Here is a 15150-nt window from a genome sequence, read left to right on the forward strand (position 1 = left end):
AGATGACTATAGAGAGGCATAAACCATGTTCATGGATTAAAAAACTCAACACAGAAGTCAACTCTTCCCAAATTGATCTATTAAGTTTAACACAATTCTTATCAAACTCCTAGCCAGGATTTTTATAGATATAGACAAGCTTATTGTAACATTTATATAGAAAGATAAAGGACACAGACTAAAACAATTTTTAAAAAGAATAAAGTGGGAAATTACTGGATGTTAAGACTTACTATACAGCTACAGCAATCAAGTTAGTGTGTTACTGGTGGAGGGATGTATACAACAGATCAATGGAACAATGTAGAAAACCTAGAAACAGACCCACACAAATATGTCTGAGGGTATTTTTTTCCTTATATAAGGAACGGAGATAACATGCATTTTGCTTTTAACTTTTTATTTTGAAATACTGTAGATTCACATGCAGCTGTAACAAAAAAAAATACAAAGGGATCCAATATACTCTTCACCCAATTTCCCAATAGTAACATCTTGCCTAACTATAGCACAATGTCACAAGCAGGAGACCAAGACGGATACAATCCAGCGATCTTATTCAGACCCCATCAGGTTTACATGGACTCGTTTGTATGTATTTACTTCTACGCAATTTTATCACACGTAGATACGCATGACACCACCACAGTCAAGACACAGAACGGTTCCATTACAAGGATGTCTCATGCTATCTTCCTTTTTTTTAACCTCCTCCCTGCCCCCATTTTTTTGGGGGTGGGCCATAAATTTCTGAGTGCTGTTCACTTTGTTCAATAATTAAGGATTTTTCCAACAGACAAAAAACACTTTACCATCTTGGCCAGCTTGGCAATCCTCAAGAATATCAAAGAAGAAAAGACTTGTCCCCATAAACAGCTGTAAAATATATTTGAAAATGAGGTTTAATTGCAGTTATCATGCTGTCTTTTTATAGCCACAGAACGAGCCTGAGATAGGTCATAGATTCAAAAGCCAAACAAAAGATAGAGATTGGCAAAATGTATTAAAAAAAATGATCCCACTGTATACTGTCTGCAAGAGACACCTTAGATTCAAAGACACAAATATGCCGAAAGTAAAAGGATGGAAAAATATACTGCAAACAGTACCCAAAAGAGAGCTATTGTAGCTATTTTAATGTGAGATGAAATAGACTTTAGGACAAAAGTTGTTACTAGAGACAAAGAAGGGTATTTTATAATTATAAGAAGGTCAATCCATCAGGAAGACATTACAATTATAAATACACATGTCTAGCAACACTGTTCCAAAATACATGAAGCAAAAAATGACAGGATTGAAGGGAGAAACTGACAATTCCAAAATAGTGATTAGAGATTTCAATACCTCATTTTAAATAGTGGACAGAACAACTAAGCAGAAGATGAACAGGAAATAGAAGACTTAACACTATAAACCAACCAGACCTCTATATAACACTCTATCCAACAACAGCAAAATGTTTCCTATGTGTACATGGAATATTCTCTAGAACAGACCATAAGATAGCTCATACAACAAGCCTCAGATTTAAAAGGCTGAAGTTATACAAAGTATGTCCTCCAACAACAAGAGAATCAAATTAAAAATCAAAAACAGAAAATAATTTGAGAAACAAAAGTATGTGTAAATTAAACAACACACTCCCAAATAAACAATAGGTCAAATAAGAAAATTTTTGGTTGAATATGCAAAAATTAGTGAAAAACACCACATTAATTTTAAAAAGGACAAAAATGGCATGATTATTTCAAAAGACGCAGAAAAAACATTCAATGAAATCTTACGTTCTTTCATGAGAAAAACAATCAGCAAACTAGGAATAGAAGGGAACGTCCACAACCTGATAAAGGACATCTACAAAAAGCCTACAGCTAATATCATACTGAAAGGTAAAAGATAATGTTCTCCTTTTAAGATCAGAAACAAGGCAAGGACATCCAACCTTGCCACTTTCATTCAACACTGTACTGGAGTATCATTAGGTCCATTAGGCAGGAAATAGAAAGGAAAGGCATCCAGATTGGAAAGGAAGATGTAGGGACTTACCTCGTGGCTCAGTGGTTAAGAATCTGCCTGCCAATGCAGGGGACACGGGTTCGAGCCCTGGTCCGGGAAGATCCCACATGCCACACACTAAGCCCATGCACCACAACTACTGAGCCTGCGCTCTAGAGTCCGCGAGCCACAACTGCTGAGCCTGCACACCACAACTACTGAAGCCCATGCGCCCTAGAGCCCATGCTCCACAACAAGACAAGCCACTGCAATGAGAAGCCCACGCACCACAATGAAGAGTAGCCCCCGCTCGCCACAACTAGAGAAAGCCCGTGCACAGCAACGAACACCCAACACAGCCAAAAATAAATAAATAAATAAAAATTTAAAAGAAGAAAAAGGAAAGGAAGATGTAAAATTATCTCTAAATGCAGACGACATGATCTTCTATTTAGAAAACTATCAGAAGTAATGTGTTCAGCAAGGTTGTAGGATACAGGGTCAATATACAAAAAACTATATGTATTTCTACACACTAACAATGAATAATAATGAAATGTGATTAAGAAAAGTCCATTTCCAAAAGCATCGAAAATGATACAATACTTAGGAATAACTTTAACAAAAAATGTACAAGACTTGTACACTGAAAACCTCACTGAAAGAAATGAAAAGACCTAAATAAATGGAAAGACGTTTCATGTTCAAGAATGGGAAGACTTAATATTGTCAGGATGGCAATACTCCCCAAACGGATCGGCAGATTCAACACACTCCCTATTAAAATCCCAGCTGCCTCTTTGCAGAAACTGATAAACTGGTCCTAAAATTCATACAGAAATTCAAAGAACCCAGAATAGCCAAAACAATCTTGAGAAAGAAAAACAAAGTTGGAGAATTCATACTTCCTGATTTCAAAACTTACTATAAAGCCACATTAATCAAAACAATGTTGATACGGCATAAGAACAGACCTATAGATCAGTGGAACAGAACTGACAGTCCATAAATAAACCCTCATGCTTACAGTCAACTGATTTTTGACAAAGGGTGCCAAGACAATTCAATGGATAAAGAAAAGTCTTTTTAAGAAACCGTACTGAGACAACTGATTATCTAGTTGGAAAAGAATGAACCTGGATTCTTTCCTCACACCATACACAAAAACTAACTCAAAATGGATCAGAGACCTAAGAATAAGAACTAAAACTATGAAACTCTCAGAAGAAAACATGTGAGTAAATATTTGTGACATTAGGCAATGGTTTCTTAGATATAACACCAAAACCACGAGCAACAAACGAGAAAAATACATAAACTGGAATTCACCAAAATTTAAAACTTTTGTGCTTCAAAGTATACATACCATCAAGAAAGTAAAAGGACAATTCTCAGAGTGGGAGAAAATATTTGAAAATCATATACCTAATAATAGACATGTATCTAGAATATACATAAAGAACAACACTTCCATCTCAAAAAAAAAGGAACACTTGCATCTCAATAATAAAAAGACAAATAACCTTATTTTTTTTAAATGGGCACAGAATTCAAGAGATAGTTCTCCAAAGAGGATCTACAGATAACCAATAAGCATATGAAAGATGCTAAACATCATTTGCCATCAGGAAAACTCAAATCAAATCCTCAGTGAAATATCACTTCACACACACCAGGATGAGTGCCACTGAAGGATAGATTGTAACAAGTGTTGCTGAGGAAGAGAAGAAATAGGAGAGCAGGGTGGAGAAGGATGGAGAGTGGGTCCCGACTGGCAACTATTATGTTTGCCCCATATATCATTATTATAATACGATACACTATGCTAACATTATGCATAATTTGTGAAAATTTTTAAATAAAGAATAAAGTAAATATAATGCTATTCCAATGAGAAAAAAATTAAAAGAAAGGCTGTAATCAGATTAACTGATAAAACAGAGGAGAACAAAACTATTACTTGAGACCCCTGGAGAAGGCCAAGCAGAGATTCCGTAACAGTGGAGTGAGAGGCATCACAAGGCAGAATGGGCTGTGGGGAAAGAGCAGGGCAGGTAACTAAAGGAGCGCTGGGAGATTATCCTGGCGGCTTCAGCTATACTGGCTCCCAGAGCTCAGGCATCACACAGAAGACTGGTAAATCCTGCAACAGGATTTGCCCGACCCGCAGTGAAGAATGTGGGCGTGGCCCTGGAGAGAGGTCACAGCAGGTCCTGCAGGAACACTGGGCTTCTCAACTGTCTCTGAGGGAAAATGACCAAAAAGATCCTATTTATGAAGGAAGGAAGGGACTGATTCGTGTAGCTGGCCAGTGTGGGTTTCCTCGACTGTTTGTCTTGGGCTGTTTTCCCCAGAGGCCCCTTCCCTTTACGGGATTCAGGAAGCTGTCTGCTCTGAGGGTACTCACACACACTCAGTCCTGGGAGGAGGACTCCATCCACACCTTCACCCACATACTCAGAGGAAACTGACACCACCGGCTCCTTATGCAAATCAACTTCCTCCTTCAGAACAGGAATGGGCAGCCAAGGATTATTAGATGTAGAAAGAAACCCAAAAAGTGAGGAAAGATTCCAAACCAGAATCTGAGGAAACTAAAATTCGTTTCCTCGGGGTAATCTGAGAGGCTGTTGCATCCATAGGACAATAACAGATGACTACAGAAAAGGAATAATTCATTAAAAAAAAAAAAAAAAAAAGCTTGAAATTGAAATGCATGATTGCCAAAACAAGGGTATCCACCAGAGACTTAGTGACCTGCAGGGCCAAGGGCATATCCCTGAGTGAGGAGAAAACCCCAAGAGATGGAAAATATGAAGAAAATGGTTAAACTCATGCAGTATAGATCCAGCAGGTTTGTGGCGGACTGTGGTAGCTATTGTTTTTACTGTCCAGCAAGCTTTCCCACCTGCCTCTTCTGGAGCTGGATCCTTGCCCCCTGCCATGGGGAGGTAGGGCCTGTGAGGGGAGGTGACCAAAGAGATCCATTCAGAGTGTATCTCTGGAGAAAGCTGATTTCATTTTTCACAGAGGTTATTAAGCTGGGAGTGTGTGAGCCTGGAACTCTAAGTGGCCCCCTTCCCTGGGGCCTTGTGGCCAAGGGCCCCTGCCAATAGGGGAGAGAAAGGCCAACAAAGAGAGAGAAGCAGAGTTGAAGGATGGGGTGGGTGCAGGAGAGGGAAGGAGGGCGGACAATGAGAGAGAAGTAGAAGACCAGACAAAGGAAGAGGCTGGAGCCCTGGATTCAGTAGGGCAGGAATGCCCAGGTACATGAGCCAGTGGTTCCCCCTTTTTGCCTAAATTGATGTGTTTCCCTCACTTGCAACTGTAAACATTCTGACTAATACAAGGTCCTTTAAGAAGAAAGAATAAAGATAAGAAAAGAAATGAAATAAGCAGAGACTGAATAAAAGGTATTCATTCTGCCTGAGGAGAAGACAGTCTTAACCTTCTTATTTAAGGACCGTGAAGAACCACGCAATTACCGGTGGCTTTGAAAAGACTCATACTTAGACCCATAACGTTAGTTGTAGAAGAGCACATTTGAATGAGACATTGCTGGTACCTTCCCCCCTGTTGCTGGTCCAAGTACCAAAAGTCTGAGAATATCTGTCACTGTGACAGTCTGGGGTGATGGGCATCTCATACCCTGGAGGTGGAAGTATAAAATGGTACATTCTCTTTGGAGGATAATTCAAGTATTCATGAAGATTTAAAGTGAGCAGTTAAAGTTTTTATAACAAAATACATGCAGAAATGACTACAAAACAAATATACAGTTTAAATATCTATACAGTTTAAAGAATAATAATAAAAAGAACAACTGTGTACCACCCCCCTTTTTTTTTGTTAAGAAACAAAATGTTACCATCAGTCAACTTAAGAAAATGAATATTATGCTTCAAAATAGTTTGAGAAGGGTTGGGGGGAGAAATGGATGAGGCATGTGGATGAAGCAGTATTTGTCGTGATTTGATAATTACTGAAAGTAGATGACGGATACACAGGGGTTCATTATACTATACTATCTTTATATATGTAAGAAATTTTCCATGAGAAAGGAAGGAAGGAAGGAAAGGAGGGAGTGAGGGAGGGAATATCACTAATAACCTTCGAAATCTCCAGTGTGTTCCTCCCAGAATACAATGGTATTCGCTCATTTAAAAATGCCATGTATACACTCAACTAATATTTGACAAGAGAGCCAAGAATACCCTAAACAGGGATTTCCCCGGTGGCGCAGTGGTTGGTTAAGAATCCGCCTGCCAATGCAGGGTACACGGGTTCGAGCCCTGGTCTGGGAAGATCCCACATGCCATGGAGCAACTAAGCCTGTGTGCCACAACTACTGAGCCTGTGCTCTACAGCCCATGAGCCACAACTACTGAGCCCACGTGCCTAGAGCCTGCGCTCTGCAACAAGAGAAGCCACTGCAATAAGAAGCCCGCGTACTGCTACAAAGAGTAGCCCCTGCACGCCACAACTAGAGAAAGCCTGCGTGCAGCAACGAAGACCCAATGCAACCAAAAATAAATAAATAAATAAATTTGTTTAAAAATTAAAAAAAAAAGAATACCCTAAACAGACATTTCTCCAAAGAAGACATACAGATGGCCAATGGGCACATGAAAAGATGCTCAACATCACTAATTATTAGAGAAATGCTAATGAGAACTACAATGAGATATCACCTCATATCAGTCAGAATGACCGTCATTAAAAAGTCTACAAATAGGGCTTCCCTGGTGGCGCAGTGGTTGAGAGTCCGCCTGCTGATGCAGGGGACACGGGTTCGTGCCCCGGGCCAGGAAGATCCCACATGCCGCGGAGTGGCTGGGCCCGTGAGCCATGGCCACTGAGCCTGCGCGTCAGGAGCCTGTGCTCCGCAACGGGAGAGGCCACAACAGTGAGAGGCCCGCGTACCGCAAAAAAAAAAAAAAAAAAAAAAAAAAAGTCTACAAATAATAAATGCTAGAGAGGTTGTGGAGAAAAGGGAACCTTCCTGCACTGTTGGTGGGAATGTAAATTGGTTCAACCGTTTTGGAGAACTGTATAGAGCTTCCTTTAAAAACTAAAAATAGCATTAAAATATGATCCTACAATCTCATTCCTGGGCATATATCCAGAGAAAAATCACAATTCAAAAAGATACATGCACCCTGATGTTCACTGAAGCACTATTTACAATAGCCAGGTCATGGAAGCAACCAAAATGTACATCAACAGATGAATGGATAAAGAAGATGTGGTACATATACACAATGGAATAATACTCAGTCATAAAAAAGTGAATGAAATAATGCCATTTGCAGCAACATGAATGGCCCTAGAGATTTCTTTTTTTTTTTTTCATTTTTGGCTGCGCTGTACTGCTTGTGGGATATTAGTTCCCCAACCAGGGGCTGAACCTGGGCCCCAGCAGTGAAAGCGCCAAGTCCCAACCACTGGACTGCCAGGGAATTCCTGAGATTATCATATTAAGTGAAGTAAGTCAGACAGAGAAAGACAAATATCCTATGATATCACTTATATGTGGAATCTAAAAAAAAGGATACAAATAAAGTTATTTACAAAGCAGACACAGACTCACAGACATAGAAAACAAACTTATGGTTACCAAAGGGGATAGTGGCGCAGGGGTGGGGAGAGATAAATTAGGAGTTTGGGATTAACATATACACACTACTGTATATAAAACAGGTAAACAACAAGAACCTACTGTACAGCACAGGAAACTATAGGCAATAACTTGTAATAACATATAATGGAAAAGAATCTGAAAAAGAATATATTATGTGTATGTATAACTGAATCACTTTGCTGTGCACTTGAAACTAACACAACGTTGTAAATTAACTATACTTCAATTTTTAAAAAATGAACACCTGGGAAAATGTCCTGGGAAAGGACAGTCTCTTCAACAAGTGGTGTTGGGAAAACTGGGTAACCACATGTAGAAAAATGAAATTGAACCCCTATCGTACACCACTCACAAAAGTTACCTTGAAATGGCTCGAAGACATAAACATAAGATCTGATACTATAAAACACCTAGAAGAAAACACAGGGAAGAAGTTCCTCAACATCAGTCTTGGGGATGCTTCTTTGGATTTGACACCAAAAGTACAAAAAACAATACGAGCAAAAATAAACAAGTGAGGGGGACTTCCCTGGTGGTCCAGTGGTTAAGACTCCATGCTCCCAATGCAGGCGGCCCAAGTTCAATCCCTGGTCGGGGAACTGAGATCCCACATACCACAACTAAGCCTGCATGCTGCCAACTACTTAGCCCATGCTCTAGAGCCTTCCCACCACAACTAGAGAAGCCTTCACACCGCAACCAGAGAAGCCAGTGCTCTGCAACAAAGACCCAGCACAGCCAAAATAAAATAATTAAAAAAAAAAAAAACAAGTGAGACTACATCAAACTAAAAAGCTTCTGCAAAGCAAAAGAAGCAATGAACAAAATGAAAAGACAACCTACCAAATGGGAGAAAGTATTTGCACACTGTGGACAAAGAATGCTGCCTGCCATTTCAGTAAACAAAGGATGTTGCAACCATCAAGCCAGCAGTCACTGCACCTGCCTCCACCAGTGCACCCTGAGGGGAATTCAGGATGGAGAGAGACAGGGTACCAGCCATACGTAGTTAAAATGCATATTAAAGGAATGATTTCAATAAGCCCAGAATCTTGCATCTTCCCATACACAGAAAAGCACGAAAATCATTAACTTGAGATGTCTGTTTCTTGTGATTAGCAGTAATCTTTTGATGTTCCCCTGTATGTTGTTTTTGTTTTGTTTTTTTTCAGCAAAAACTCCCATATATTCTGGCTCCTCCTCCCTTACCTCAGAGCTATCTGAGAGGCTGTTTTCTGGACTATAGTCCTCAGGAAGGTCCCAGAATAAAACATAATTCTCAACTTTTAGGTTGTGCTTTTTTTTTTTTCAGTCAGCAATAACACATATCTGATAAGGGGTTAATATCCAAAATTATACAAAGAACTCATACAACTCAACAGCAAAAAGCCAAACAAATCAAATTAAAAAGTGGGCAGAGGAACTAGACATTTTTCCAAAGAAGGCATCCAAATGGCCAATAGGTGCATGAAGAGATGCTCAGCAACACTAATCATCAGGGAAATGCAAATCAAAACCACAATGAGGGGCTTCCCTGGTGGCGCAGTGGTTGAGAGTCCGCCTGCCGATGCAGGGGACACGGGTTCGTGCCCCGGTCTGGGAAGATCCCACATGCCGATAAACACATATCAAGACCTTTAAATTCTGAAACGTCTATAGACAAATACGTAACTACACACAATATAAATAAATATGCCACGAATATGCAAAGAGTGTGTCGTACTGGCTCCCTCCCCACCTCCTTACCTGCAGGTCCCGTTTACCACCTCCAGCTTCAGGACAGTCTGCAGACACTGGCAGTGCCGGGCCTCCAACGTGACGTTCACTCTGCACTCCCCCAGCGGCTGAACTTGGCCACTGGACGGCTCGATGACGAAGGGAGACACCTGATGGGGAAAAGGACGAGGAGTGGGGACACATGGAACTGCAGAACTGGGTGCTGGCCATGAACAACCAGGGTTGCCCCCAAGCTGCCCCCACCCCCATCCCCCGCGCGCTTCTAGGATGCGGAAGGAGGCAAGCGGGTGGGGGAACACAGCTGAGCAAGAGCTCAGGATGAAGAGGATGAAAACTGAGTCTCCAAGGAAAGGAGGTGGAAGGCAGAGGGAGTCGCCCTCGGCGCGGTGGCTCTGAGAGGTCTGCCCGCCCTGCTGCGCAGGCACGTCAGGAACTGTCGGCTTCAAGTAAGGAAAGCCACCAAGCCCCCAAACTAGGGGACAAGCTTCCATGTGGCCACAGATTTGCCCTTTGCACCTGTAACTGTGCCTTCCTGGGACAGACCCCTCCCCATATCCTCTACTGTAGCTCCTCTCTGAAGCACCTAGATGACAGTATCCGCTGCATGCTTCCTAAGGTGTTTTACAGACGCTAAAACCACCACCAAATGGAAGAAATTAACTACTTGATGACCATGAGCACGTAGTCCCCGGACCTACTGGAGCCTGAGGATTGATAACGTTAACCCCTGTGACACCGCCCTGTTACCTCACCATCCACCAAGCAGAGAACTGTGTACGAACTGAGCACATACGCTATGATCCACCTCCCTCACCTGGCCTTCAAAAATGTTTTGCTGAGACCCTTCAGGAAGTTTGAGGTTTTTGAGCACGAGCCACCTAGTTTCCTTGTCTGGCACCTTAAACACTACACCTTCCTTCACCACAACCTGCTGTCCGTAGATCGGCTTTACTGCACATGGGCAAGCGGACCCAAGCTTGGTTCAGTAACACACCCACATGGTCTCTTCCCCACCCCGTCACACTCTCACCTCACTCAGCCCCACTGCAGGCTAGTTCCCACTCACCCGACATGTCCACCCCCTGCCCCATACCAGGCACTAAAAGGGAAAGGAAAAGGCTTGGGGAGAAGAGTGCCCCTCTTCCTGTCCAGGCTGAGGCCAGGAGCACCAGCCTGACTGTGCAGCCCCAGGGCCCCAGATGGGCCGCACTGGCTAGTCACTGGACGTTGAAAGCTTACAACCAGGAGGGAGGTTACTCCTCTTTGGTCTCTTCCTTCCTTGAGACCAAGGCCATGAAGGAGTGCAAGGCACCTGCCTGGAGGGAGACCTGGCCGCCCCTGCCCGGTCCCACCCCACCTCCACCCTGGCCGCCGTGCTGTGCTATCTTGGGCCCTGTAACCTCTCACTTCAGAGGTTCCACCGCCCTGGCACTGGAGGGAGGGTGGGCTGGCCTACGTCTCAGGAAACGTGGCTGGCATGCTCTGGCCTGGCTTGTCCAAGCTTTGGGCCCAAGCTCTGCTGGTAAGGAAAGAGCCCCTTTGCTTTCTTTGCTCGTTGTTCCTCACGTGCCTCTCCTTTGGAGCCCGGTGTGTGTGTGGGGGGGGGGGGCGCGGGGGGGGGGCTATGGTCTGGGTTTCTGGGTCCCCTGGCCTGGGGACATCTACAAACCCCAAATCTCAACATTATTTTTGAGAGCTCACAAGAACACAGCGCCGCGAACTGTAGAGACAGGACTGCTACCAGCTTCGATTACGACATAAATCTTAATGTACTGTGACACTGACAATTACTTCAACTGTAAAATGTAGTTATTCTTCACAATGGGAGAAAAACACAGACTGGGAATCAGAGAACTTGGATCTGATACGATTCTGCCACCTATTAGTTGTGTGGCCCCAGGGAGGCCCCTGTCCCTCCCTGTTTCTCCTCTATCAAGTGACAAGGTTGGCTGAGGTCCGTAAGTTTCCAACTTCACTCTGGGAAATCCCAGGGGTTGCTCAGAAGTCCTAGAGCAGGGAAGTGGGATGTGGGGAGTGGCAGGGTGGGGCAGGGATGCTTGACGAGGGGGCCTCTGGGAGCCAAGAACAGTCATACTCTATTCTAGATCTTGGGCTTCTGTTGAAGGTTTCATTTGAAGAAAAGGTTACTGAGCACCCTGCCCGCAGTCCCAGCACCAGCCTCTGTGGTTCCATGGTCCAAGCAGCGTGACCAGTGAGCCCTGGGGGGGCCAGTGCTAACTCCAAGCCTGTGGAACAGACCACATGGCAATGTTTCTTGGCAATGGTGTTGGCCAACTCGATGCAAACTGTCATAACTTCTAAGTTTCAGGGTGCCTAGTGGAGAAGCGAGGCCGCCAGGTAAAGGAGAATGGCTTTCAAGTGGAAAGGAAAAGTCCTGGAGAAGGGAAGGTGCATTGGCAAATAAGATGTATGTGTGGCTGTGACTCTCTTTCCTCAGCTCCTGAATGTGGAAGGAGAAGTGTGCGGCCCTCTGACCAACAGGAGAAGAGGGCAGCAGGATGGGGGACCTGGGGAGGGAGGATGCTTTCACCAGACAGACCTGGCCAGAGTCTCGCACGTGCAGCAGCTGCTCCGATGGGGCTACAGTCACCACGTGGGAAGGGTGGGCATGGTGAGTCAGTGGTTTATAGCTAGCTGCCTGCTGGTGTGGCTTGGGCTTGTTCAAGATTGAACATAGGGCTTCCCTGGTGGCGCAGTTGTTGGGAATCTGCCTGCCAATGCAGGGGACACGGGTTCGAGCCCTGGTCTGGGAAGATCCCACATGCCGCGGAGCAACTGGGCCCGTGCACCACAACTACTGAGCCTGCGCGTCTAGAGCCTGTGCTCTGCAACAAGAGAGGCCGCGCATCACGATGAAGAGTGGCCCCTGCTTGCCGCAACTAGAGAAAGCCCTCACACAGAAACAAAGACACAACACAACCATAAATAAATAAATAAAAATTAAAAAAAAAAGATTGAATATATATATATATTTTGGGGGGGGAGGGCTGTGCCATGCAGCTTGCGGGATCCTAGTTCCCTGACCAGGGATCAAACCCAGGCCCCGGCAGTGAAAGCACCTGATTCCTAACCACTGGACCACCAGAGAATTCCCCGAACATGGTATTTAAACATGATGCCATGGGCTTCCCTGATGGCACAGTGGTTAAGCATCTACTTGTCAATGCAGGGGACACGGGTTCGATCCCTGCAGAGCAACTAAACCCGAGCACCACAACTACTGAGCCCGCGTGCCACAACTTCTGAGCCCATGTGCCACAACTACTGAAGCCCACATGCCTAGAGCCCATGCTCTGCAACAAGAGAAGCCACCGCAATGCATTCGCAATGTGAAGTCCGCACACCGCTACGAAGAGGTGGCCCCCGCTCGCAGCAACTAGAGAAAGCCCAGCACGCAGCAACGAAGACCCAACACAGCCAAAAATACGGCAAGCTCACCACCTGGTGGCAGGTACTCAAAACTGCAAGCAGGCTGGGAACCTCTGCAGGGAGCCCCGTGGCCTGCCCCTCCCCGGGGGCCCTTTGGAAGCTTCCCGCCCAACTCAGCTGCCTGTTTTCTTCCTGACTCTGGCTGCTCTGAAAGGGACAGGAAAATCCAGTTCGGGGTTAAGTTCTGCTGTAGAAAGGACCCCGACTGCCTAGAGACAGGGGATGGGGGGCTCTGCGAGGCAAAGGTCACCAGGCAGGCATTTCCTCTCCAGCCTCCACGCTCTGAAGGCACCAGCAACAGTTCCACGGCTCACACAACACGTGGGTTACTCGGCTCCGGTGGGGGCCGGGGGGAGGGGGGAGGGGTGGCACCACGAGCCAGCATCGCAGAACTTACGCTCTCTTGCCTTTCTTGCAGGCAGACCCTGCTCTCCTCCATGGACCACGTGGCCGGGAGCTGGCTGACGTTCCGGATCTGGATGGAGTTTGTGGCTCTCTGCCCCAGGCGCAGCAAACCAAACTGAAGGGCTGAGACGTCGATGACGAGGGCAGGCCCCTGAGGCACCCAGAGGGGCCGGTCACCAGGCCACCCGGACCGTGGGCTCTGTGCCCTACCCCAGCTCCCCGTCCAGCCCGCCCAGCCACCCAGCCCCATCAGAGGCACCTTAAAGGCCGCCTCGACGTGTAAGACCACCGGTGAGGGGGAGTCTTTGATTTCACACAGCAGGCTCTGGCTTGTCGGGCCGGGGACACCCCCGGTAAAGCTCAACTGAAAATCCTCCACCTCGCTGGGCTCTGAGAGAGGGAGAGGAAAGGTGAGCCGTGGAGAAAGGAAGCAGGGGCAGGTCCCCTCTGTGGCCGGGCTCAGATACCTGGCCTTGGCGTACTCCTTACCCACCACAGGTCCAGGCTGCGGCTGGAGCTGATCAGGGGGCCATGGACCCCTGCACAGGCCCCTTTCACCTCCAGCTCTCCTTCCCCAGCCAGCCCCCACCTCGGCCCCTGCAGTACCGATGGTCCCCGTGCAGGGCTCCACTTCAACGATGTGGCAGTCGCTGATCTTCCCCCACGTGTACCTGATGGTAGATCTGCTGTTGTTCCACATCTGAAAGACACACCCCGAGCCGGGCTCCCCGTCAGATCTGTACTTGCTAAAGGACTGCGGGATTGTGGGCTCACAAGAGGTCCTCTCGACACCTTCCCAGCTAAATCCCGGCCACCCGATGGCACCAACGCACACTGCAGGGTTTGTGGGTGCCACAGCCGGTCAAAGATCCCTAAACCCAGGAACGGGTGCCACAGTCCTGTCGTTTGGAGGATGCTGGGAAGCTGACAAATGACAGACGTGCCCAGCCCAGCGTCTGTTCAAACCAAGTGGGTTCCGGGGCTCTGGGAAGAGCCTCAGCTTCTCTGCAGTGGCCACCACTGCTGGCCCCGCCAGCCGCTTCCTCCCCCTGCTCGTGCCCGAGTTCAGCACCATCTCGGGCAGCCTAGGCTGGGGAGGGACAACCACCTACCTTGAAATCCTTCTTCACGTTCATCCCAACGTAGTTCTCCCCGGGGATGATGAGGGCATATGGTTCTAAGAGAACCTGGAAAGGTTCCACTGAGCCTTTCACCTCAATTTCCAGGACAATCACGTCATCCACAGAGTACAAGGGATCCTTCGGGTTTTCCAGGTGCAAGCTGGACAGAGAGCCACCATGAGCTAGGAGCCATCGTGTTCCCTATCTCTGTCTTGTGAAAAGAAAGCGCCCCCTGCCCACAGCTCCCAAGCCCCCTGAAATCAGAGGCGTCAGCAATGCCCTGAAACAGATGAATGCCTGTGGCTGGAACAGCAGCTCAACCACAGGCCTGGGGCGGGGGTCCCTCCCTGCACCTCCAGGGACCACACTGCAGCAGCGTCGGCCAGGATCTCCACACCAGCTGACTGGAGGCCCCCCACCGACAGCTTGCTCAGGGAAGCACTGCCAGAGGTGACGCCTTGGGACAAAACCTCCCCTCACTAGTTGCCACCACCCAGGGGCCACCAGCCTAGAGGCCCGGCGGTAACCGTGAGCCGGGGGCACAGCTCCAAGGTTCCAGGATAGTGAGTCCAGAGAGCTGTTCCCTGCTTGCGAAGCCCGCTCCAGGCCTGGGTGCCAGGGCAAGGCAAGGCGCTCCCACACGCCAAAGCCTGCCAGGGGTCAGGGGCTCCTTCACTCCATCCCAGCATGCCCAACTGCGTACCCCTCAGCCAGGGGCCCGGTTCCCGCTCACCTCATGGGCTCTGGGACTTCCTCTAGCACCATCTGGAGCACGCTGTGAAAATCCCTGGGCTGCAA

General features: G+C 46.8%; 1 protein-coding gene across 6 annotated transcripts in view; it reads right to left on the bottom strand.

Moving 5' to 3' along the window:
* DLEC1 (DLEC1 cilia and flagella associated protein) overlaps window positions 1–15150 on the bottom strand; it is a 102282-nt gene that overhangs the window by 13318 nt on the left and 73814 nt on the right. For all 6 annotated transcript variants that reach the window (XM_032647578.1, XM_032647575.1, XM_032647576.1 and 3 more), the window contains 6 exons: window positions 15086–15144; window positions 14344–14512; window positions 13838–13931; window positions 13491–13621; window positions 13224–13382; window positions 9386–9525 (listed from right to left, as the gene is read on the bottom strand). In XM_032647578.1, coding sequence (XP_032503469.1) covers window positions 9386–9525; window positions 13224–13382; window positions 13491–13621; window positions 13838–13931; window positions 14344–14512; window positions 15086–15144 — 752 coding nt within the window. The remainder of the gene's footprint in view (window positions 1–9385; window positions 9526–13223; window positions 13383–13490; window positions 13622–13837; window positions 13932–14343; window positions 14513–15085; window positions 15145–15150) is intronic.

This window comes from Phocoena sinus, chromosome 11 (assembly GCF_008692025.1).
Source record: "Phocoena sinus isolate mPhoSin1 chromosome 11, mPhoSin1.pri, whole genome shotgun sequence".
In the NCBI taxonomy this organism is placed as follows: domain Eukaryota; kingdom Metazoa; phylum Chordata; class Mammalia; order Artiodactyla; family Phocoenidae; genus Phocoena; species Phocoena sinus.